At 40.1% G+C, this 25,085-nt stretch overlaps 1 protein-coding gene across 3 annotated transcripts in view; it reads left to right on the forward strand.

Moving 5' to 3' along the window:
• Positions 1–22,619, forward strand: part of fam161a (FAM161 centrosomal protein A) — a 44,530-nt gene extending 21,911 nt beyond the window's left edge. For 2 of the 3 annotated variants that reach the window (XM_080200360.1, XM_080200362.1), the window contains exons 4-7: positions 8,428–8,595; positions 11,926–12,025; positions 16,764–16,933; positions 17,570–22,619. In XM_080200360.1, the coding sequence (XP_080056486.1) occupies positions 8,428–8,595; positions 11,926–12,025; positions 16,764–16,933; positions 17,570–17,684 (553 nt within the window). In that variant the 3' untranslated portion in view covers positions 17,685–22,619. The remainder of the gene's footprint in view (positions 1–8,427; positions 8,596–11,925; positions 12,026–16,763; positions 16,934–17,569) is intronic. The other variant, XM_080200361.1, reaches the window with a different exon arrangement.
• The last annotated feature ends 2,466 nt before the right edge of the window (positions 22,620–25,085 follow it).

Below are 25,085 nucleotides of genomic sequence, written 5' to 3' on the forward strand. Positions count from 1 at the left end.
TGTAAAAGGCCCCTTGGTGTTAGTATATCCATAAATGTTAAGCAAAAAACTAAAACAATACCATACAGTAGAAATAGTAGATACAGAGTAAGTTTGGAACTTTAATAGTTGAAATGATGTTAAAAATATGATTATTGAAATATTAAATGAATATTTTATGCATGTATTCACCAGATAAATACAGCTAATATGTTATACAATTTCTGGAGTGTATCCAATATCTTCAGCAATTTTGAGGTTGGTGCTTCAAAGGTAATTGATAAATTAGGGGATTTAAGATTGGCAAATTTCTTGAACCAGATGATCTATAATCATTTTTACTCAATAAATTGGGGAGAATTTTTGAGGCATTCTCATTGAGCAATTTTAGGACATATGGCATAGAAAAGGGACATTTGGCCTAGTCAGTGCCACGCATTTGTGAGATTCTGTAGGACAGGAGACAAGGTACCATTATTTCTCTTTTCAAAAAGTGATAAATCCAATCCAAACAATTAGACAACCAACAGCTGTAATAAATGAAATAATGGTTAATGCTTAAGGACCATGCTGGAGCACTACCAATTTAGGAATAATGTATTTGAAAGACAGCAACATAGAAAATAGGAGCAGGAATATGTCATTCTGCCCTTCAAACCTGCTCTGCCATTCAATGTGATTTCTATCTCAATGCCATAATTCTGTGCTTTCCTCATAACTCTTGATTCCTTTAGAAATCCATTTATTCCCTTCTTAAATATATTCAATGACTTGGCCTCCACAGCCTTCTATGGTATTAAAGAACAGCTAACATTAATTCAAAAGGGCAAGTGTCTAAGTTCCTGCCCGCCCTGACTTTGCACCGATTTTACACGAGTGGGTAAGGCTTCAGTTGGGCCACCCACCCACTTCCAATCCAGCCTCAATTTCTAGGCTGACAGGAGGATTTATCTGGAGGAAGATCAAAAATGATCAGACTTAGTCCTTAGGCAGGAATGGGGACGGAGAGGGGAGGAGGGAGGAGGTGGGGGGAGGAGGGAGGAGGTGGGAGGAGGTGGGTGGGGTGGTGTGCCTCCATCATAAGCCCTGTTCTGACTTTGGGTGCCCCTACTTAAGGCCAAGTGATTGCTGGACCTCCCTTCACTCTTCCTTGACACCCCAATCGTCCACTTTCCACTCCCCCAGGTCTACTCTACCCACCCTGCCCTTGGATCCCTGAAATGTACCTTGCCATCTAGTTCCGGAACTGAAACTTAGGTATTTCCCTGAACTTACTCTTCTGTCCACTGCAGCTCTTGTCATTGCAGGGGCTAGAGAGCTTCCAGCCAATCAAGTTGACTGGCAGCTCTCTAATGCAAGACTTGCTCCTGAGTGAGGGGCAGAAATCCAGCCTGCAGCCAAATGATGCTCAATAGAGTGTGAAATGGCTGCAGGGCCATTAGATTCAGTGGGGATATGTTCCCTGCCAACTCTTCGGATGATGGGAAGATGAACACTGTCATCTAAAATACTTAGAGGCATGATTTTTTTAAAAACTATTTATTGATAGATGGTGGAAATCCCTGTGATCATGGTTTATTTGATTTTCAGAAGCTTTGTCAATATTTCACACAAAAGACTTATGTGGCTTCTAATTTAACAAGAATTAACAAGAAAGTTAAAAGGGCACATGACACTTCTAAGTGGAGTAATGTTCAACTTGATGAAGTGGTGAGTGGACTTTTGTGAGATTTGGTTGTCGAAACCCTGTTGTTTCTAATTTACATAAATTAACCCAATACTGAGCCAACTACAATTTTCTCATATTTGCCTGCAACACAGATTGGGAAACAGTCAAGACAAAGGATACAACTAAAACAATTTCTAGAAGTATTGATTGTTTATATAATTAAGGTAAATAGTAAATCAACTGCACTGTCACAGCCACCTAATGCAATAATTTTGGATATATCAACAAAAAAAAGCACCAAATGTACTATAACAATTGGGGAGCTTTCCTTATAAACATATTAAAGTACTGCCAGACTGTTTTGAATGCATTTACAACTTCAAGGAAAAGGCAAAACATGTAAGAGTTTATTTTAATTTCACTGCACTGAGGTTTTGTTAAAAATCTATTAATTTTTAACCCCGTGACTACCCCCCATCACCAAACACACCCCCTTCACAGACCACCTCAATCACCTGACCATTCCCCCCTCACGCCCCCCCCAACTAATGCCCCTTCCCATAATTAGAAAGAAAAAAATAAAAGCAGGAGTTGGATGTGCAACTCTCCACTCCTGAGTACCTTCCCGCAACCCTGAACCACCCTCCCAATATCCTGACTACATTCCTCCCGCCACCCCAACTATCTTGTTTCATCTTCAAAATTGAATTATGGGCAATTGCTTTTTCAGTTTTCGCTAAATGAGCTTGATTGAAACAGATCACTAGATTGTCACTGCATATAATGAATATCAGAAAACATCTTGAAAGAAGCAACATCAGCATTTTCAAAATTCTAGTTATCCACTCAAATTTAATTCTGTCCAGGATTAGTTCAAAGTTTAGAGAGCTTAACTAAAGCAATGGTAATCATGTTGTAGCAAGACTGAGGAGCATTAGCAGGATCAGTCCAACTAACAAAAGTTACCCCCAAATGCTCTGCAGCTCATGTTCAGTTTTAACTTCTTCATCTTGTGGCATGTTCTTCTCCTCCTTACTGACCGCTCCCCTATGGCAAAAGTAGTTTGCAATGTTCGTTTGAGTCACAAAATCTAAATTTCACGGCATCCGGCAAACTAATCAAGAACTTTGTTTTGGTTTTATAAGAATGTAGTCTTTTTCTACAAAAGCAAAATGCTCTGGTTTGGATGGGTAGTTGGGGGATATTGGGTGCCCGTTGAGGCGGTGTGACGATCAGGAGAGTATGTGGAGATACTCAGGGGTGGGGGGAGGAATGTAGTCAGGATTTGGGAGGGTGGTTCAGGGGGTTGGGGGAGAGTAGTCAAAGGTTGCGGGAAGGTATTCGGGAGTGGAGGGTTGCACATCCAACTCCTCCTTTTATATTTTACTTTCTAATAATGGGAAGGGGCATTAGTTGGGGGGGGGATGGGTGAGGGGGGAATGGTCAGGTGATTGAGGTGGTCTGTGGAGTGTGTGTGTTTGGTGACGGGGGGGGTAGTCACAGGTTTTGTGGGGGTCAGTAGTACTGTTACCCAGGAGTTAGAATTAATTTTAATGCTTCTAACCTTTCCTGGGTAACTTTTCTGCTAATATTAAGTTGGAGTTTTGGATGTTCTCAGTGAAGGACATTTGCCCATCAGAAGTTTAAACTTTGTTGTGCAGTCCATGCATGGAGACTTCTAGGGTGGCTCCGGGATACAATACCTCTGAGACAGAACTTCTGGATCAATGCTTTAGTGAAATGCCAACTCTTTTTGTCTCTCCACAGGTACTTACTATAATTACATAGGGCCCTGGTGACTCAACACCTGCAGTATTGTGGACCATTTTGGTCTCCTTGCCTAACCAAGGTTTTACATGCCTTTGAGAGAGTGCAATGCATGTTCACAAGGCTGATTCCTGGGGTGAACAGTTTTCTTATGAGGAGAGATTGAATAGACCAGCACTAATTCTGTGACATTTAACAGAATGAAAGGTGATCTCATTGAAGCATATACAAATTTTAATTGGCTTGATAGGGGCAATGCTGAACATAATATGCCCTAGCTGGGGTGTCAAGAACTCAGAATAAAGGATGACCATTTTAGGACTAAGATAAAGAGAAACTTCATACTAGGAGGATTATGATCCTTTGGACTTCTCTATCTGAGAGGGCTGTGGATGTTAAGTATATTCAAGACTGAGAGTGAGAGATTTTTGAGCACTAAGGAAATTAAAAGAAATTGGATAGGGTGGGAAAGTGGATTGATATTATTAATGATCTAATTGAATGGTGGGGCAGGTGTGAGAGGCTGCATACCCTACTCCTGCCACTATTTCTGATGTTTTTTAAAGTGTTCTGAAATTCTGGGGAACCAGGCAAAGATTTTTACTCCTTTAGAAGCATGTAGCTAGTTGATCTTGCTCTGAAATTTCCAAAATAAATAATTCACACTTCCCCATCTTGTATTCCATCTGCCCTTTTCATGCCCATCAATCTATATCCCTTCATGTTCTTTCGCAGCTCTCTTTTTCAACTAGCTTTGTGTCATTAGCAAACTTGGAAATATTACACTCAGTCCTTCATCTAAGTCACTGGGAGAGGCAGTGGTATAATGGTATTGTCAGTAGCAATCCAGAGAACCATGTTCTGGATTCCGAGCTTGAATCCCACCATGGCAGATGTTGAAATCATAATTCAAGAAAAAGATCTGGGATTAAGAGCCTTATGATGACCATGAAATCATTGCCAATTGTTGTAAAAGCCCAGCTGGTGCACAAATGTCCTTTAGAGAAGGAAATCTGCTACTCTTAGCTGGTCTGGCCTACATGTGACTCCAGACCCACAGCAATGTGGTTGACTCTTAAATGCCCTTTGAAATGGCCTAGCAAACTACTCAATTCATGAGCAATTAGGGATGGGCAATAAATGCTAGCCCAGCCAGCAATGTCTACATCCTCTGAACGAATTAAAAAAATACATTGCAAATACATAGCAAATAGCCCTAGCAGTGATCTTTTTGGTACTCCATTTTTTACACCGTTGTCTTGAAAATTGCCTTTTTATTCTGCTCTCTTTTATTTCAAACTATGTTAATATATTATCCCCAATATCATAAATCCTACTCTTGTGTGACTTTATCAATTTCCTCCTCAGACTCCAAATACACAACATCCATTAATCCCCCCACATCTACCCTGCTAGTTACACCCACTAAAAGTCATAATTGATTGGTCAAACCTCATTTTCGAGTCATAAATTATGTTGACTCAGTCTAATATTACAATAATCTAAGTGCCCTGTTGCCATGCCCCTACTAATGGTAGATTTTAGCATTTCCCATACAACTAGAGGAGGCTAACTGGCTTATAGTTCCCTGTTTTCTCTTTTCCCCTTGAATAGTGGAGCTACATTTGATACTTTAGAAACTGTGAGGATCATTTTAGAATTGAGAATTCTGGAAGATCTACAATCTCTGCATCCATCTCCTTTTAAAACTCCGGGATGTAAGCCATCAGCTCCAGAAGTTTGTGACTTTTAGTCCCATTAATTTATTCAGTATCACTTCTTTAATATTGATTACTTTAAATTACTATATTTTATTACAACCTTGGTTCTTCACTTTCCACTACTTTTTGTGTCTTTTACTGTGAAAACAAACAAATGATTTAACATCTCTGCCATTTACTTATTTCTCATCTCTGCCACCAAATATAAACATCTTTTCCTTGTAGAAGCTCTTATAATCTTTCTTGTTTCTTGCTCATTTTCTCTTGTATTCCATTTAGTCCCCGTTTATCATCCTTTGTTGGTTTCTAAAACTTTCCCTCTAAAATGCAGTCTTGAAGTTTTTGGTAATGTTGTTAACTACTACTTTTAATTGAATGTTATACTTCTCTAGTTAACCATTTTCTGTTGGGAGCTTATATTTCTTGAGGGACTGCATATTTGTTGAGCATTAGGTATTATTCCTTAAAACATTTGGCACTGTCATATCTTTTAATCTAATTCCCAAATATACTTTTGTGAAATTGCCCCTCATTCTTCTGGATTACAGCACTTTCAAGTTCAATGCACAATTCATTATATTTTGAGCACTCTTCCCAAAGAATCTTTTACAATAAATTACTAATTAACCTTGTTCTATTGCGCAATACTAGATCTAAGTAGTTTGTTTGCCAGTTGACTCACTGACTTGTACTAGAAAACTCAAATACTTCCCACAAATTTGTCCTCCAAATAATTTTTGCCAATTTGATTTGCCATGTCAATGGAAGATTAAAATCCCTCACCATTATTACATTAGTCTTGTTACATGCTTCTCTAATTACCTATTAAAGTCTGACCAACATTATGACCTTTGTTAGGGAATTTATGAACTATACCCTGTAGTGTCTTCTGTTCATTATTGTTTCTTAATTCCACCCAGACTGATTCTGCAACCAGATTTTCAGGCCAAAGATCCTTACTCACTGCTTTCTTTACCTCATCCTTTATTATTAGAGCCAACCACCCCCACAACCTTTTTATATTTTGCCTATTGTTTCTAAATGTCAAGTACCCTGAAATATTTAGTTACTAATCATGATGCACCTGGAAGTATATGATAGCTACTAGATCAAACATATTTATTATGTACTTCATCACAGTGTTTCTTTAACATTGGCCAAATCAGTTGAGATGATACACATGAATGAGTCAATCCACATCATTAGTACATTACAGATCACAGCTCCACATTAAGACAGTTCAAGGCAAGAATTTAGTTTTGTTAACATGATAGGAAAATTGTGCTTGCAAATTGGATCCAAGGTCCAAGTATGATACAGATAAGGTATAATATATGGAATGGATTCACTGCTCGGTGGATTTTACAATCACGATCCTCTATAATTTGTAATAAACTGAAAGTTCTCATTGTTAACTCCATATAACCTGGATAATTATTAGATTATGCCCAATAATAACTATTAGATAAAAGGATCACATAAGTGAGGATATTATTATAACTGCAGTAGCATAGACTTTGACAATAGATTGATTTTTTTCTCCTATGTATATAAGTAAAAAAAACTTAGACATTTAAAGTTAAAGTTCTGCTTCTGAGGCATTGTATTTAACTGCTTCAAGTTGCATTGATATATTGAGACTCTAAATTAGTAAGTATTTAATATTTATATAATTTGCTTTGATAGTGATGCAATAATAATGAATACAAAATAATTTTTAACACATCTTTTACAGGAAAGCATTTTGCTCTCTTGATTTTTTTCTTACCTCAATTTTCTAGTTAAATTTATACTTGGAAATTATATTGCTATATCCAGTAGAAATACTTCACAAACCTGCCAAATAAGAAACACCAAAGTTGCACCATTGTAATGACCTCAAGAGAAGACTATTAACTTTAAAATAAATTGAACTTCCACTGATGAACTGAAAAAACCACGCTACAAGATTTTACCATTTAAAGGAAAATATTTACTGTACAAAAATAAAGGAGGTGTCACTAATTTTCATAATACTTCACAATACTTCATTAATCCTTATCCTTTAAATCCAAAATTACTAACAGACCACTTCCCATTCTGTTGTTACTTCCACCCAAAAGTTCCCCTATACTTATCAGGATCTTGCGAATTCTTTTGCTTCTCATGGCAGGAGAACAAGGTGTGCCATAGTTCATAGGGTTTCACTTTAGTTCTCCAACGTATTCCTGCATTTTTATGAGATCTGAGTTTCCTTGGGATCCTTCCACTAATGTTTAACCAGACAACCCTCCAATTCTCTTTAAGCACCCCATGAACATGTGCACCCCTGCTAAAGCATGGGCTTCTCTGCCTTCATGCGTAATCATTCAAAAATTAGCAGCACCCTTGGTTTCTAATGGCCTCTCTGCTCCTTGGCCCTGCTTTATACAGACATGTTTGCTTTCTCCCAATCTGCTCCCATAGTTCTTGGTCCCACATCTGCTTTACAATACTCTATCCCTGCCTTCTCCAAACTCCAACCAAGCTCACTGTTTGCTGTCTGTTTCTGTGAGCAAACACACATACACATAAATTAAAATAAAGGAACCTCCTAAGTGCCATTGCTGATCTCCATGGCAACAGGAAATACTTTGGGATGCTTGAAATGAAAATGTGAACTAATTATCTTTATCTTCAAAAAACCCATATGAATAATTTATATCTGTAACGAAGTTAACAGCCATCTTTGTTGACTATACCAAGAAACCCCCTTGTTTACAAAAGCACTTTTAGATTCCTTGACCTGGGAATTAATTAATAATTTAAATACCTTGTTGAAATAACTACAGACCTTGTGTCCCACAAGGAACTCAAAGGTGGATCATCTATTGTTTGGTTTTTCTCACCCAACTCTGTCCTTATTAAATGAACACAGGTTACCCCTCGAACTGTAACAATCCCAGGTCTGTTTACCAATTTCTTAACCAAGTATTTTCATTTATCTACATTTGAAATCCAATCGCTAACCTAAAACTTATTGTCACACATTTACAACATCATAAAAAATGAATGAAACACTGTGGATTTTATCAGTTATCATAATTTTTATCAGTCATCAGTTAACTGGTGCATACTCCATGGTAACACTCTACCAATTGGACCCCAATTTGCCACCCAAGTCAGCGCTCTCTTATGAAGTATAAATGATGAGTGCAAGTCAAAAAGCATATGTCTTTTTTCAGAGATACTCAAGTTCTGCACTGGCAAATGACAATTTGTTGAACATTTTTGTAGCTATCTCTATTAAATTTTATACTTTATCATTTATAGGAAGTTTCTGGAAGAGAAAAAGAAGAAAGAAGAAAAAGAAGAAAACTGGAAACGAGAGCAGAAACTGAAGGAGAGAAAATTGAAAAAATACATATCTACCCGTGCCCAAGCCAATGATCCACACCAGAGCCTAGCTGAGGTGTCAAGATCAAAAGTCAATCAATACAGGTGTGCCTTTTGTCAACAGCTTGTGTGATATTTTATCTTTGGATCAGTTTTATGGTATAACAAATATTACACTGTGCTCTGTTTTCAGTGATGGTTGTTGCTTTTGAATTAGTTAGCAGGCAGGCCAAAATGCACTGTCCTTCAGTGCCTCATGTAGAGGCGGCACCAAACCTGCTAAGCTTTTGAAATCTAGGTTTATAAGATATTTCTCACCATTGTGCTAGTCTGCCTTTGTTCAGAGAATCCATGAGTGGCCCTGCTGTATACAAATGAGTGACGTGAAGCCTGCCAGTGATTCTCACTCTAAGTCCAGCACGACATAGATATTTCAGAATGGCAGTATACCCTGGATTATTCTGCTGCTGCTTAAGCTCTCTCCGTTTAGCTGCTCCACAAGTAACCTTTTCAGTTGCCTTCGGCACTGAAGGGTTGGACGTAGTTTTGGAATTTGCTGCTGGGAAATTCGGAAATGCTGCTGAAGTCAATGATATTTAAGAACTAGGAGCAGGAGTAGGCCATCTGGCCCCTCGAACCTGCTCCGCCATTCAATAAGATCATGGTTGATCTTTTCGTCCACTTACCCACTCGCTCACCATAACCCTTAATTCCTTTACTGTTCAAAAATTTAACTTTGCCTTAAAAACATTCAATGAGGTAACCTCAACTGCTTCACTGGATAGATAATTCCACAGATTCACAACCCTTTGTGTGAAGAAGTTCCTCCTCAACTCAGTCCTAAATCTGCTTCCCCTTATTTTGAGGCCATGCCCCCTAGTTCTAGTTTGACCCGGCAGTGGAAAAAACTTCCCTGCTTCTACCTTATCTATTCCCTTCATAATTTTATATGTTTCTATAAGATCTCCCCTCATTCTTCTGAATTCCAATGAGTATAGCACCAGTCTACTCAGGATCTCCTCATAAGCCAACCCTCTCAACTCCGGAATCAACCTAGTGAATCTCCTCTGCATCCCCTCCAGTGCCAGTATATCCTTTCTCGAGTAAGGAGACCAAAACTGTACACAGTATTCCAGGTGTGGCCTCACCAGCACCTTATACAGCTGCAACATAACCTTGCTGTTTGTAAACTCCATCCCTCTAGCAATGAAGGACAAAATTCCATTTGCCTTCTTAATTACCTGCTGCACCTGCAAACCAACTCCTTGTGATTCTTGCACAAAGATACCTAGGTCCCTCTGCACAGCAGCATGGGTGTAATTTTTTACTATTTAAATCATCGTCCATTTTGCTGTTATTCCTACTAAAATGGGTGACCTCACATTTACCAACATTGTACTCTATCTGCCAGACCCTTGCCCGCTCACTTAGACTATCTACATCCCTTTACAGACTTTCAGCATTTTCTGTACACTTTGCTCTGCCATTCATCTTAGTGTCATCTGCGAATTTTGATACACTACACTTGGTCCCCAACTCTAAATCATCTATGTAAATTGTAAACAATTGCAGTCTCAACACAGACCCCTGAGGCACATCACTAATCACTAATTGCCAACCAGAAAAACACCCATTTACCCCCATTCTTTGCTTTCTGTTAGTTAACCAATCGTCTATCCATGCTAATATATTACCCGTAACACCATGCTCCTTTAACTTATGTGGCAGTCTTTGGTGCGGCACCTTGTCAAATGCCTTCTGGAAATCCAGATACACGACATCCTCTGGTTCCCCACTGTCCACTGCACATGTAATGTTCCAAAGAATTCCACCAAAATACCCAAACGTGACCTTCCCTTCACGAACCCATGCTGCATCTTACCAAAGGGACAATTTATATCCAGACGTCCAGCTATTTTTTCCTTAATGATAGATGCAAGCATTTTCCCTACTACGGAAGTTAAGCTAACCGGCCTATAGTTACCTGCCTTTTGTCTACCTCCTTTTTAAACAGTGGCATCACATTCTCTTTTTTCAATCTGCAGGAACCACTGCAGAGTCCAGTGAATTTTGGTAAATTATCACTAGTGCATTTGCTATTTCTCCCGCCTCCTGTTTTAGTACTGCGGAATGCATTCCATCAGGATCAGGAGACTTGTCTGCCTTTAGCCCCATTACCTTGCCCAACACTACCTCTTTCATGATAATGATAGTTTCTAGATCCTCATCTGCCGTAGTCTTCTTGCCATGAATTTTTGGCAAGTTATTTGTGTCTTCCACTGTGAAGATTGGCACAAAGGTTCAATGCCTCAGCCATTTTCTCATTTCCAGTTATTACATCCTCCTTTTCATCCTCTAAAGGACCAATGTTTACTTTACCCACTCTTTTTCATTTTATATATTTGTAGAAACTTTTGCTATCTGTTTTTATATTCTGAGCTAGTTTACTCTCATAATCCATCTTACTTTTCTTAATAGCTTTCTTCGTGGCTTTCTGTTGACCTTTAAAGATTTCCCAATCCTCTAGGTTCCCACTAACCCTGCCACTTCATATGCATTTTCTTTAAATTTGGTACCCTCCTTTATTTCCTTAGATATTTTTGGCTGATCATCTCTTTTTCTACAGTCCTTCCTTATCACTGGTATATAAGTTTGCTGAGCACTGTGAAAGATCGCTTTAAAAGTCCTCCACTGTTTCTCAATTGTCCCACCATAACGTTTTTGCTCTGTCTTTCTTAGCTAACGCTTCCCTCTTCCCTTTATAGTCTCCTTTACCCAGAAATCAGCAAGACCTAGGACCCAGATTGACTGATGTGGCTTACAAGCTCACCTCCAAGTTATTTGACACAGAATTCCAAAGTTTGGCACATTCCAAAGTCATTGCTTAAAGACAGGAAATCTAGCTTACAATTACAATGTTTGAGATACAGATGCTAAGTGTGTGAATACCATGTAAATATTTGGATATTAGGTACAACTCCTGATTAATAGAGATTATTGGTAAGTGAGTGATGGGAGTGCACTGACGGGAGGGTGCAATAAGGCCAGTGATGTAGCTGGTACAATCTGCCATTTGGAGATGCTCTTACTGACTTTGACAATTTGTGGACATCATTATACTTCATCCTCACAATATCCAGGTCCTTGTGGGCATTTTTCTGACTTTGACTTCCTTTGCTATTTCTTGTCATTGCCTTCTAACCACCACCCTCCCCCTCCCAAAGGGTGGAGGAGTTCTCTTTTCCAATCTTTGACCAAGACCCCTTGTGCCCCCTGCTGATGTGTGCAATGAATAGCATGGAGCATGTAGGCTGCACTCAGAAATCATTTAAACATGCTTGCATTTGAATCCAAGAGTATAGGTTTATAATTCATCACAATCCCTGCACTCATTTTCAATGGTTATTTGATTTAACCCCCATTGCGACTTTGTAGGAATCACCAAAGAAAAAGGACAAGAGAGTACCTTCTCGAGCTTGAGAAGATGCAGGAGAGAGTAAACAGGAGGCCTCTGCTCTTAGAAGAGCTCACACAGGTATGTTCTTAAAACAGTTTGTACTATGTAAGAATTTTTGATTACAAAGATTAGGTTTATTTTGATTGATTTTCAGTTTTTTACTGCAAATTCCAAAAGAAGGGTAATTAGCCTTGTTTTGTGAATTTTTTTGGGGTTAATACCTTTTTGTGTTAAAGAGATGTTACTTTGTTTATTGGTTCCTGAATTTCGATGATGAATGAGGAATTGATGTTGGACATGGATATGACTTTGTATCTTTTTTAAATTAATATTTCACCCTTATAAGGGCAATATGGCAGCAATGCTATGCTCCTCCTGCCAGATGTGGGAAGTAGGGAGCAATCTAATCTTCCTGACAACTTTGTCTGCAGTGTGTCCATTTGCAGCTTCTCACAAACCGCGTTGTTCGGATGGAGCAGCAGGTGGATGTACTGCGGAACATACAGAAGGTAGAGAGTGTGATAATCACTAGTTACAGGGAAGTTGTCACATCACAGGTTCAGACAGGTAGATGGGTGACTGCCAGGAGAGGTAGGCAGGTAGTGCAGGAGTCTCCTGTGTCTATTCCCCTTTCAAACAGGTATACCATTTTGGATGCTGTTCAGGGGATAGCCTATCAGGGGAAGATACCAGCAGCAACCAGGCCTGTAACACAACAGCTGGTTCTGCTATGGGACAAGGTCGGGCAAAGAGCAAGCGAGCAGCAGTAATAGGGGACTCGCTAGTTAGAGGCACAGACAGGTGTTTCTGTGGCCGCAATCGATTCAGGATGGTGTGTTGCCTCCCTGGTGCCAGGGTCGAGAACGTCTCTGAGCGATTGCAGGACATTCTAAAGGGGGAAGATGAGTAGCCAGAGGTTGTTGTACATATTGGTACCAATGACATAGGTAGGAAAAGGGATAAGGTCCTGAAATGTGAATATTGAGAGTTAGACAGAAGACTAACATGCAGGACCTCAAAGGTAGTAATTTCAGGACTACTACTGGTGCAACGTGCTAATGAGAGTAGGAGGCTTCGGCAGATGAATGGCAGGCTTGAGAGCTGGTGCAGGGGGCAGGGATTTAGATTTTTGGATCATTGGGATCTTTTCTGGGAAAGGGCATTCAAGATGGATGGGTTACATTTGAACTGGAGGGGGACTAACATCCTGGCAGGGAGATTTGCTAGAGCCACTCAGGAGGGTTTAACTAGTTTGGCAGGGAAGTGGGATCCAAAGCAGTAGGGAGACAGAAGAGAAGTTTGAGGACAGCACAGAAATTAAAGAGAGCACATTAATTAATAAAGGCAATGTCAGTAATCCTAGTACCAGACAGATCAGGCAAAAGCAAAACAGAGAGCAAGGGAAGTCCAGATTAAACTACATTTATTTCAATACAAGAGGCTTGACAGACAAGGCAGATGAACTCAGGGCATTCTTGGGTACATGGGACTGGGATACTATAGCAATTACTGAAACATGGTTAAAGGAGGGACAGGACTAGCAGCTCAATGTTCCAGAGTAGAGATGCTATAGGAAAGATAGAATAGGAGGTAAGAGAGGAGGGGGAGTTGCACTTTTGATTAGGGAAAGCATCACGGTCGGACTGAGAGGGGATATATCCGAGGGTTTGGCCACTGAGTCTATATGGGTAGAACTGAGAAATAAGAAGGGGGAAATCATTTTGACAGGGTTGTCCTATAGGCCCCCAAATAGTCAGCGGGAAATTGAGGAGCAACTATGTAAGGAGATTACAGATAGCTCCAAGAAAAATAGGGTGGTAATAGTCAGAGATTTTAATTTTCCCAACATTGACTGGGACAGCCATAGTATTAGAGGGTTGGATGGGGGGAAAGTTGTTGAGTGTATTCAGGAGGAGTTTCTTGTTCAGTATGTGGATGGCCTTAGAGAGAGGCAAAACTTGATCTCCTATTGGGAAATAAGGAAGGACAGGTGTTAGTGAGGGATCACTTTGGGACCATAATTCTATTAGTTTTAAGATAGCTATGGAGAATGATAGGTCTGTCCCAAAAGTTAAAATTCTAAATTGGGGCAAAGTCAATTTTGATATTATCAGGCAGGAACTTTCAAAATTGGGGGAACCTGTGGGAAGGCAAAGGGATGTCTTGTTAGCGGCATGCTTTCAAAAGTGTTAACCAGGGTTCAGGGTAAACACATTCATCTTAGAGTAAAGGGCAAGGCTGGCAGAAGTTAGGAACCCTAGATGACTTGGGACATTGAGGCCCTGGTCAAGAAGAAGAAAGAGGCACATGACATGCATAGGCAGCTGGGATCAAGTGAATCTCTTGAAGAGTATAGGGGATGTAGGAGTAGAGTTAAGAGAGAAATCAGGAGGGCAAAAAGGGGACACAAAATTGTTTTGGCAGATAAGGCAAATGATGATCCAAAGAGCTTCTACAAATACATAAAGGGCAAAAGAGTTACAAGGGAGAGAGTAGGGCCTCTTAAGGATCAACAAGGTCATCTATGTGCAGATCTACAAGAGATGGGTGAGATCCTAAATGAATATTTCTCATCAGTATTTACTGTTGAGAAAGCATGGATGTTAGGGAACTTGGGGAAATAAATAGTGGTGTCCTGACGAGTGTACATGTTACGGAGAAGGAGGTGCTGGAAGTCTTAAAGCGCATCAGGTAGATAAATCCCTGGGACCTGATGAATATTCCACGATGTTGTGGGAGGCTAGGGAGGAAATTGTGGGTCCTCTAGCTGAGATATTTGAATCATCGATAGTCATGGGTGAGGTGCCTGAAGATTGGAGAGTGACAACTGTTGTGCCTTTGTTTAAAAAGTGCTGCAGGCAAAAGCCTGGGAACTACAGGCCAGTGAGCCTCCCATCTGTGATGGGTAAATTGTTAGAAGGTATTTTGAGAGACAGGATCCAGAAGCATTTAAAGATGCAAGGACTGATTAGAGACAGTCAGCATGGCTTTGTGAGTGGCAAATCATGTCTCACAAATGTAATTGAGTTTTTTGAAAAGGGGTAACCAATAAGGTAGATGAGGGCAGTGAAGTTGGTGTTGTCTACGTGGACTTTAACAAGGCCTTTGACAAGGTATTGCATGGTAGGTTGTTGCATAAAGTTAAGTCTCAGGGGAACCAGGGTGAGGTATCTAAATGGATACAAAATTGGCTTCTTGACAGAAGCCAGAGGGTGGTTGTAGAGAGCTGTTGGAGGCCTGTGACCAGCGGTGTGCCTGAGGGATCAGTGCCGGGCCCACTGTTATTTGTCATTTATATTAATGATTTGGATGAAAATATAGGGGGCATGGTTAGTAAGTTTGCAGATGACACCAAGATTGGTGGTAAAGTGAACAGTGAAGAAAGTTATCTCCAATTGCAATGGGATCTTGATCAATTGAGCCAGTGAGCTGACAAACGGCAGATGGAATTTAATTTAGACAAATGCGACGTGATGCATTTTGGTGGATGGAACCAGGGCAAGACTTACTCAGTTAATGGTAGGGTGGTGAGGAGAGTTACAGATCAAGTGTCTCCCAAGGTAACTTTTTTAGCGTCATCAGATCTGTGCCAGAAATTAGTGTGGAGCTGATTATCTTGTGGGCGTGTCAGGGACAGTTTCTCCAGGACCGTTGGCATGTCTCTTACCCCCCTCCCCTAGTAGGGAGTGGTTCCCTCCTGCAGCATTTATGACTGCTCCCCACTAACAAGGAACAGGTGCTGCACCTCACTGGAGGGAACAAAAGCCATTGAGACCATCAAGACGTTGGGGGTAATAGGGGTGCCCCTTGGGCAGTGTTAGCTTGGCACCCTGGCACTGGCCAAGGGGTAAACTGGCAACTGCCCACTGGGCAGTGCCCAGGGGGTGTGGCCTACTGGGGCCAGGGCCTAATGGGGGGGTGATCAGTGTTGGGGGGACCTGCTGTCACTCTGCGAAAGGATCAGTGGAAGGAGGAGGGAGAACTCTAAGTGCTGGCCATCAGGGTGCGGGGGGATTTCAGGTTGCTGCTGGGAAGCAGGGTAAATCAGAGCTGGCCAGTGGGGGAGTGACAGAAGGGCTGGCCCAGGGAGGTCTGGGAGGCCAGTAATTTGGAGGTGGGGGAAATCAGAAGGCCAGTGATGGTGGGGGTTGCAGGGCTGACCAGCAATCGGGAGACTGGCAATGGGGGCCACTGTGCATCTCTACGGTGACAGATGGCCTGCTCAGCACTATGCTGCCGGCCTCTCAGGCAGGAATAGACCCTGCCCCCTACTTTCTAGAGGGAATCCCGCTGAGGCACTCTGCAATGCTTGGACTGTCAGAGATTTGATCTGGTAAGTTTGCCTTAAAAAAAACCAACAGGAAGTATTCCTATTTTCCTGCATGTTGGAAACCTAGAATTTTTTTGGGAGAATCCTGGCCTGAGGGCGACAAAATGTGAAAATTAATCAAAAGTGAAGTATTAAAGGGTGAAAGACACATGGAACATATTAACTACATTTTACCATGCAAAACCTCTTTCTATGACTAAATATAATTTTAATTATGATGAATCATAATTGTATTTAATCATGGTACAGTGTATGGGAGTTTAGGCTATCTTTTTGATGAAATAGTAGTGCAGGAGATCAAAATTGGTGGTAAACATATCAGCATCTTAATTTAATATACAGCTCTGATATCTCAATAGTCAATAGCTTATTTGGATGTTATCTTGGCTGCCAATTGTACAATACTTAGTGTGAAGTTACAAAAGCCAATTTAGTAAAATGTTAAAGAGAAAATAGAATTAAGCTGTTAAATATTATTGTGTCCAGAAGAATGCCAGAAGAGCAGCAGAGAGACATTACGGTGCAGCACTCAAAGAGCAAGGATTAAATGAAGATTTTGTTTCCAGAAAAGGTCGCTTTGTTCCAGGGTTCATTTTCCATTCCAGTGATGAAGAATCTGAGAAGAATGAAGACAACAACAGTATAACTGAGGAAAGGTAACTTTTCTGTACTACGACAACTGACTTTTCTTTAATAGTGCGTAACTATCTGGAGACACAAGATTTGGGCTGATAACATTTAATTCACTCACTGGTGGATGATGATGTCTTGTATTGCTCTTAATTACAATTTCATTCCCTGTCCTAATAGAATTGTATAGTGTTAGGTTTAATTCATATTCCTTTTATTTCATGAGAATTTCATGAGTGTCTAAGATTTATGATAAAACTTGATTAACCAATTTTAGTTTTATTTAGCTTTTATTGTATCTTATGGAACTTCAACTTACGGGTTATCTTTTATTGCTATAAACCTACCCCAGATGCAGAATAATCCACATAGTTTAACATTAATTTGACTATACCATACTATTTAAACAGAATAGACAAAATTTTGTTGAGCCAATGTTAGGAGTCGAATAAACAAATCTTCAAGACCCTACAGATCAAGGGAAAGAATGTGTGGCAGCTCATCCAATTAACATATTTGAAGATTCGGTGAGATTAGCAACTTGTATCTAAAAGTCAAATTTCCTCAATTGTAATATTTTCTAAACTGCATCAGGTTACACTTAAGTATTAAAATTAGAACAGTGGAGGCTATTTATAAGGGTTTAAAATTTGTTTCTTTAGTTCTGAAGAAGAAACTGATGGATTTGAATCTGATAATGACCAAGATGGTAATGAGCACATTGAAGAATCAAGTGATTTGGAAGAAAATGAGCTCAAAGAATCTGAAGACGGGTGACTGGAAATGAAATATAAGAAATCAGAAGATTTGATAGAAATGTTTAACTGTGTAAGGAAGATGTATTTAATATTAATTATGTTTATTTTTTTCCCGATGGATACTATTTTTATTGTCAAAAGATTAACTCTTTTTAACATGATCAAAGACTGGTACATTTTGGTATTCATGGCAGAACACTGATACAAATTCATTTTTCTTACTAATGTTAATTGCTTTTTAGTAAGGTATTACAAGTTCCGTGTGGCCTATTTGCACCCGTATGGCAGAAATCCAATTAATAATGTCAACTTTTCTTTTTAATTGTGAAATTGCTTCAAGTATTTTCCCAGTAAATTTGCTGAAATTACTTTTATGCTGCATTTTAGACACTTGTGTTAACATTTAAACTGTTTCTATACATTTTGAACAAATATTCAGCATGTAAAAATTGAAAATGGCAATGGTGGCATTCTCATCATTGATGTGCTAGTTTCCAGAGGTAAGTGGAAATGTATTTAAAATAGCTAGCCTACATTACAACACAATCCTGTGGTACTGCAAAAATGATGACGTTGACTGCACTTATGAGCTCCAAGTTCAGGAATTAATTCACTAGATTCAGGTCTTTCACATTTGATTTTGATTAAAAACCAAGATTTTAAGAAGTTAAATAGAAAGCAGGTACCACCAATAGTAACAGAAAATTTAGTGCTGATGTTATTACTAGCCTGCTGTCCATAAGTTCATTATGTATCTGGGACTCCTGATTTATATTTTCTGATGTGAATGGACCCTGAAGAATAATTACAAAATGGATTCCGTTTATAAATTATCTAAGCCGAGACTTTCTGACCTGTTGGTGCTGCTGAGACAGGTCCTGCCATGATGGGGCCAGAAAATCCTGACCATAAGTATTCAGTAAAGAGAGTAAACAAAACAAAATTCAAGAAAACATTAAGGATTGGTATTAAATGCTAGCATAGTCAGCAATATCATAAATCGAAAAATTCAGATTCCAACATCCACAGTAATTTGCTTTTATATTTATAAAGTCATAATGTTCAAAAGTAGCTGTGTTTTGCAGAAAAATAAGGCAGCCACAGCAGTGAGATAATTGACCAACCAACTTGTTCTGTTTTCTTTAGTTTTGATTTTGAAATGGCATGAAGAAAATATCAATTAACAGACAGTGTGCAATGATGCAAAGTTTTGATTTTTTGACCAAAAGAAAACCTTACAAAAGTTATATTCTAACAGATTTTAAGGCTTTATTTCTCCAGATACCAGCTCAGTTAGACAAATCTACAAAATAATGCTACTTTCAATCTCTTAATAGAAATGAAACATTGGTATACTTTAATGTTTTGTGAAATTTTGTAACATCCCATTTTTATCACAACATATTCAAATTTATAGGCTTTGCATCTTGTAATTTGTATTTTAATTTGATATCTTGATCTATTGAAGTATTTATTTTATATTACTTTCTTTCAAATGTGTTAACAATGTCCAAACCAGCTTTCAGTTTAACAAATGGAAGCCTCTGCGCTACAAGGTGTGACATCTTGAAAACCACTGTGAACAATTATTGGGCAGATGTTTCCCAGAGAGCAGGTTCTGACTGAAAACTGGCCTGAATTACTTCCATTATATAGCCAAGTTTTCAGACCAGAGCTTCAGCAGTTGAAAAAAAATCTAGGGGCACGATTTACATTGTCTGTCTGGTGCAACAGGGCTTGATAAAGCCGAGAGAGTTCGGGATGCCATCTCTAAAGGACACCCCAATCAGCGCTAAGGTTGAACTCCAACCCCCATGGAGGATCTCCCCGCCACCGTGATTAACCCCAACCCCAGCACGAAGGTATCAGGAGACTCCCCCCAATCTCACAAGTATTGTGGCTTCCCCCATCCCTTACCACAGAAAAAACGAAAGCTCTGCATTCCCGCCACCCCCCCCACCACCACTACTTAACTGGCAATTCCCCCTCCATACTCACAAAACATGGTTGAACACCTCCCAATGGTTCAACCATAGGGTCCATCACTGACATTACCCCCGTACATTTTGGCAGTGCCAATCTGTGACAGGGTGGTGTTGAACTTTGTCAGGGACAGTGCCAGGGTATTGCCCAGGCATGACCTCCTACCCTCACAGTGGCCAGACTTACCTTGGCACTCCTAGGCAATCCCCTCAATGTGGGCACAAATCACCCTCATTACTAAAATTCAGTACAAAACAAAAATTAATTCACTTGTAGACAGATGTTGGAGAATGAATTTGACAGAGGTGTTGGAGAATCAGTTATTTTGATTATTAGCCCAACAGTGATTTGTGTAGATATTCTCAATGCTCAGTCCATATCATCTGATTTTATACCACATTTTTTCAGTGCTCTTTTGATATAGGGAATGGCTTCTTCAACAAACCATCTGCGCGTGTACATAATCATCATGACATCAAGAAGCAATTTTCGTTCTCTTTTTCTGAAAAAAACATCAAAGTATCAGGGAGGTAAAGTTTCTGCTTTGGGCACAGTCATAATATTGTAAAATGCACAGGTTAATTTTCTACCAAAATTAACTTACATAAGCAAAAGCTCAAAATCATCTATGTATCAGTGAAATCAAGCAGCTCAGTACTATGCAATATTTCATTAAAATGCATTTCTTTCTGTATTTGTGAATGATAGCCTGATGTAGATTTATTGACCATGAGACATCAGATCAGAATTAGGCCACTCGGCCCATCAAGTCTGTTCCGCCATTCAATCATGGCTGATATTTTTCTCATCTCCATTCTCCTGCCTTTTCCCCATAACGTCTGATCCCCTTATTAATCAAGAACCTATCTACCTCTGTCTTAAAGACACTCAATGACCTGGCCTCCATAGCTTCCTGCGGCAAAAAGTTCCACAGACTCACCACTCTCTGGCTGAAGAAATTCGTCCTCATCTCTGTTTTAAAAGATCATCCCTTTAGCGTGAGGTTGTGCCCTCTGGTTCTAGTTTTTAGTTTTTCCTATTAGAGGAAACATTCTCTCCACATCCACTCTATCTAGGCCTCGCAGTATCCTGTAAGTTTCAATAAGATCCCCCCTCATCCTTCTAAACTCCAATGAAAACAGATCGAGAGTCCTCGCCCATTCCTCAAATGACAAGCTCTTCCTTCCAGGGATCATTCTTGTGAACATCATCTGGACCCTTTCCAAGGCCAGCACATCCTTCCTTAGATATGGGGCCCAAAACTGCTCACAATACTCCATATGGGCTCTGACTATTGTTCGAAATGGATTTATCACCAAAGATGCATTCTTCATAACTTGAGTAACCCAATCAAAAATTAAAATGAAAGCTATACTGAACCATTTAAGTTTAATTGGGGTAGTCAGTTTGAGTAAATAATTTAAAATGGACCCTGATATCCAAAAGAATGAATGCAATTTGAAGAGGCTTCTCTAAGCATCACCATTGGCAGAATCTCACAATTTTGACCTTAGTGCATGGATGGGACCGAATCTGGATGAACTGAGTTTTGAATCAGCAAAAAAAATTTTGGAAAACATGAGTGAACTTGCATTTAAAATATTTTGATATTTTGTGCTGATTCTGATAATTGCTAGCGTAAAAAACAGAACCTCAATCCATTGGTGGGAACCAATCATGGTGGCTTGCCAGTAGAACTGGAAGCCATTGAGGCCCCCCAGAGGCAAGGGAGGAATGCCCCTTTGGCTGGGGACCAGCTGTGATTATCGCTGGCGAGAGCTTCTTCCAGCGAGGTCATACAGTCAAGTGAGTCCAAACAGTAACGTCCTGGGCTCATTTAATCTATGCAAAAAAAATGTAATTTAAATAACTTATTCAGCTTGGTGCCGGGAAATGGGCATAAGGCTGATTGTAGAACATCGTATATCGTATCCTGGATATCTGGTGCCAGTAAGATCGTGAAAGGTGAGAAATTGGGTGTGAACCTCATTTCTCATCTCTCGCGATTTTACCAGTTCACCCCGCCCATCAGCCAATGGGGCACAAAAGTAAGATTGCCCTGAAGTATTTTGTGAGTAAAAGAATGCTTTGGCTTACTTTGCAATTTCCATAAAGTTTTAAAGATTTTAAATAATTTGTAGAAGTTCAATTTAAATATGCATTTTATGGCTATAAACCCTTTGAGTGGTTTGGACCATTTGCCATTTCAAGATAACAAAAATAAGCCATTGGTGAAATTACAAAAACAGATCAAGGAGACATTTAATAAGCTAGTGGAATATAAAAAAATTATGTGCACCTAAAGGATAAGGGAACTTGTGATTTATTTTCAATGAATGATAATGAATTAAATGGTTTTCTTCATTGATGTTTATTTGTGAATTCATCTTTGTCAACACTTGTGCATGCGTTAAGGTCAGTAGATAGGTAGTAGTCAGGTGTAAGAACTCCAGTCAGTGTTAATTTATTCCCATCTGTTCATTGTCACCTTCAATTTAAATCAATTAGTTAGATATAGAACTGTGATCAAACATGGAACCTTGCTCCCAATCATTTCACCAGTGTTTAAAAATAAACACTGTAAAGATGAATGAATTCCCTCATTTAGTCCAAATAATTTTGCCTAATTTATAATGTTACGACTGTAAAAATAATGTAATTTGCAGACTGATAACTTACAGTTGTTTAAGCATTTCTTTAACTTTACTGATTTCCTCATTGTTTTCTGTGGCAGCATCCACTTTCGAACTTGCTGTTGTAGAATGTTGGCCAGCTGACTCATTTGAAATAGTTGCAGAGCCTCCAAAGAAGCAATCTGGAAATAGAAATTTTTTTTCTAATGTAATAGGGTAATTGTTATGGGGGAAAGTAATAGGGTAATTGTTATGAGTGAAAGTAATAGGGTAATTGTTATGGGGGATTTTAACTTTACTAATATTGATTGGAATTGTTATAGCTCTAGCTCGTTAGAGGGGTCAGTTTTTGTGCAAAGTGTGCAGGAAGGTTTTTTGACTCAGTATGTAGATAGGCCAACTAGAGGTGAGGCTATATTGGATTTGGTGCTGGGAAATGAGCCAGATCAGGTGTTGGATTTGGAAGTTGGTGTGCATTTTGGTGATAGTGACCACAATTCGGTTACGTTCACCTTAGTGATGGAAAGGGATAGGCATGAACCTCGGGCCAGTGGTTTTAGCTGGGGGAAGGGTAATTATGAGGCTATTAGGAGAGAATTAGGAATCATAGGTTGGACTAGGAGATTACAGGGATTGGGAACGTCCGAAATGTGGAGTTTTTTCAAGGAGCAGCTACTGCGAGTCTGTGATAGGTATGTCCCTGTCAGGCAAGGTGGAATTGGTAAGGCTAGGGAACCGTGGTGCACCAAAAAAGTTGATTCATTGGTTAAAAAGAAAAAGGAGGCTTATGTTCAGATGAGACGTGAGCACTCGGATAGTGCACTAGAGAGCTTTAGATTGGCTAGGAGGGAGTTGAAGAGCGAGCTAAGAAGGGCTAAAAGAGGACATGAGAAGACTTTGGCTGATAGGGTTAAGGAGAATCCTAAGGCGTTCTATAGGTATGTCAAGAACAGAAGGTTGGTTAGGGCAAGGTTAGGGCCAGTTATAGACGGCAGAGGGAAGTTATGTGTGGAACCGGAGGAGATTGGTGAAGCATTGAACCAATATTTCTCTTCGGTGTTCACGCAGGGGGACATGGATATAGCTGAGGAGGACACTGGGTTGCAGGGGAATAGAACTGACAGTGTTACAGTTGATAAGGAGGATGTGCTGGATATTCTGGAGAGTCTGAAAATAGATAAGTCCCCTGGTCCGGATGGGATTTACCCCAGGATTCTCTGGGAGGCAAGAGAAGTGATTGCAGAGCCTCTGGCTCTGATCTTCAGGTCGTCGTTGGCCTCTGGTATAGTACCAGATGATTGGAGGTTAGCGAATGTTGTCCCATTGTTTAAGAAGGGGAACAGAGACTTCCCCGGGAATTATAGACCGGTGAGTCTCACTTCTGTTGTGAGCAAGGTTTTGGAAAAAATTATTAGGGATAGGATTTATAGTTATTTGGAGAGTAATGAGTTGATTGGAGATAGTCAGCATGGTTTTGTGGCGGGTAGGTCGTGCCTTACTAACCTTATTGAGTTTTTTGAGAAAGTGACCAAAGAGGTGGATGGGGGTAAGGCAGTGGACGTGGTGTATATGGATTTTAGTAAGGCGTTTGATAAGGTTCACCATGGTAGGCTTCTGCACAAAATGCAGATGTATGGGATTGGGGGTGATCTAGGAAACTGGATTAGGAATTGGCTAGCGGATAGGAGACAGAGGGTAGTGGTTGACGGTAAATATTCATCATGGAGTTCGGTTACAAGTGGTGTGCCTCAGGGATCTGTGTTGGGGCCACTGCTGTTTGTGATTTTTATTAATGATCTGGATGAGGGTATAGTTGGGTGGATCAGTAAATTTGCTGATGACACCAAAGTCGGAGGTGTGGTAGATAGTGAGGAAGGGTGTCATAGTTTGCAGGAAGACTTAGACAGGTTGCAGAGCTGGGCCGAGAGGTGGCGGATGGAGTTTAATGCAGAGAAATGTGAGGTAATTCACTTTGGTAGGAATAACAGATGTGTTGAGTATAGGGCTAACGGGAAGACTTTGAATAGTGTGGAGGAGCAGAGGGATCTAGGTGTATGTGTACATAGATCCCTGAAAGTTGGGAATCAAGTAGATAAGGTTGTTAAGAAGGCATACAGTGTCTTGGCGTTTATTGGTAGGGGGATTGAATTTAGGAGTCGTAGCGTTATGTTGCAACTGTACACAACTCTGGTGCGGCCGCACTTGGAGTATTGTGTGCAGTTCTGGTCCCCACATTACAGGAAGGATGTGGAGGCTTTGGAGAGGGTGCAGAGGAGGTTTACCAGGATGTTGCCTGGTATGGAGGGGAGATCCTATGAGGAGAGGCTGAGGGATTTGGGGTTGTTTTCACTGGAAAGAAGGCGGCTAAGAGGGGATCTTATTGAAACATATAAGATGATTAGAGGTTTAGATAGGGTGGATAGTGATAGCCTTTTTCCTCTGATGGAAAAATCTAGCACGAGGGGGCATGGCTTTAAACTAAGGGGGAGTAGTTATAGGACAGATGTCAGGGGTAGGTTCTTTACCCAGAGGGTGGTGAGGGATTGGAATGCCCTGCCTGCTGCAGTTGTAAATGCGCCTAGTTTGGGGGCGTTTAAGAGGTCTGTGGACAGGTTTATGGACGAAAAGGGATTGGTTTAGGTTAGTGGGTCATTGTTGTTGTTTTTTTTTTAACTGTTCGGCGCAACATCATGGGCCGAAGGGCCTGTTCTGCGCTGTAATGTTCTATGTTCTATATTCTTCTAATCCTTTCATGTATTATGACAGTGGCAATGCCATTTTTCAATCAAAAGAATAGACCTGAA

This window comes from Carcharhinus amblyrhynchos, chromosome 12, assembly GCF_965287045.1.
Source record: "Carcharhinus amblyrhynchos chromosome 12, sCarAmb.v2.hapA, whole genome shotgun sequence".
Lineage (NCBI taxonomy): Eukaryota > Metazoa > Chordata > Chondrichthyes > Carcharhiniformes > Carcharhinidae > Carcharhinus > Carcharhinus amblyrhynchos.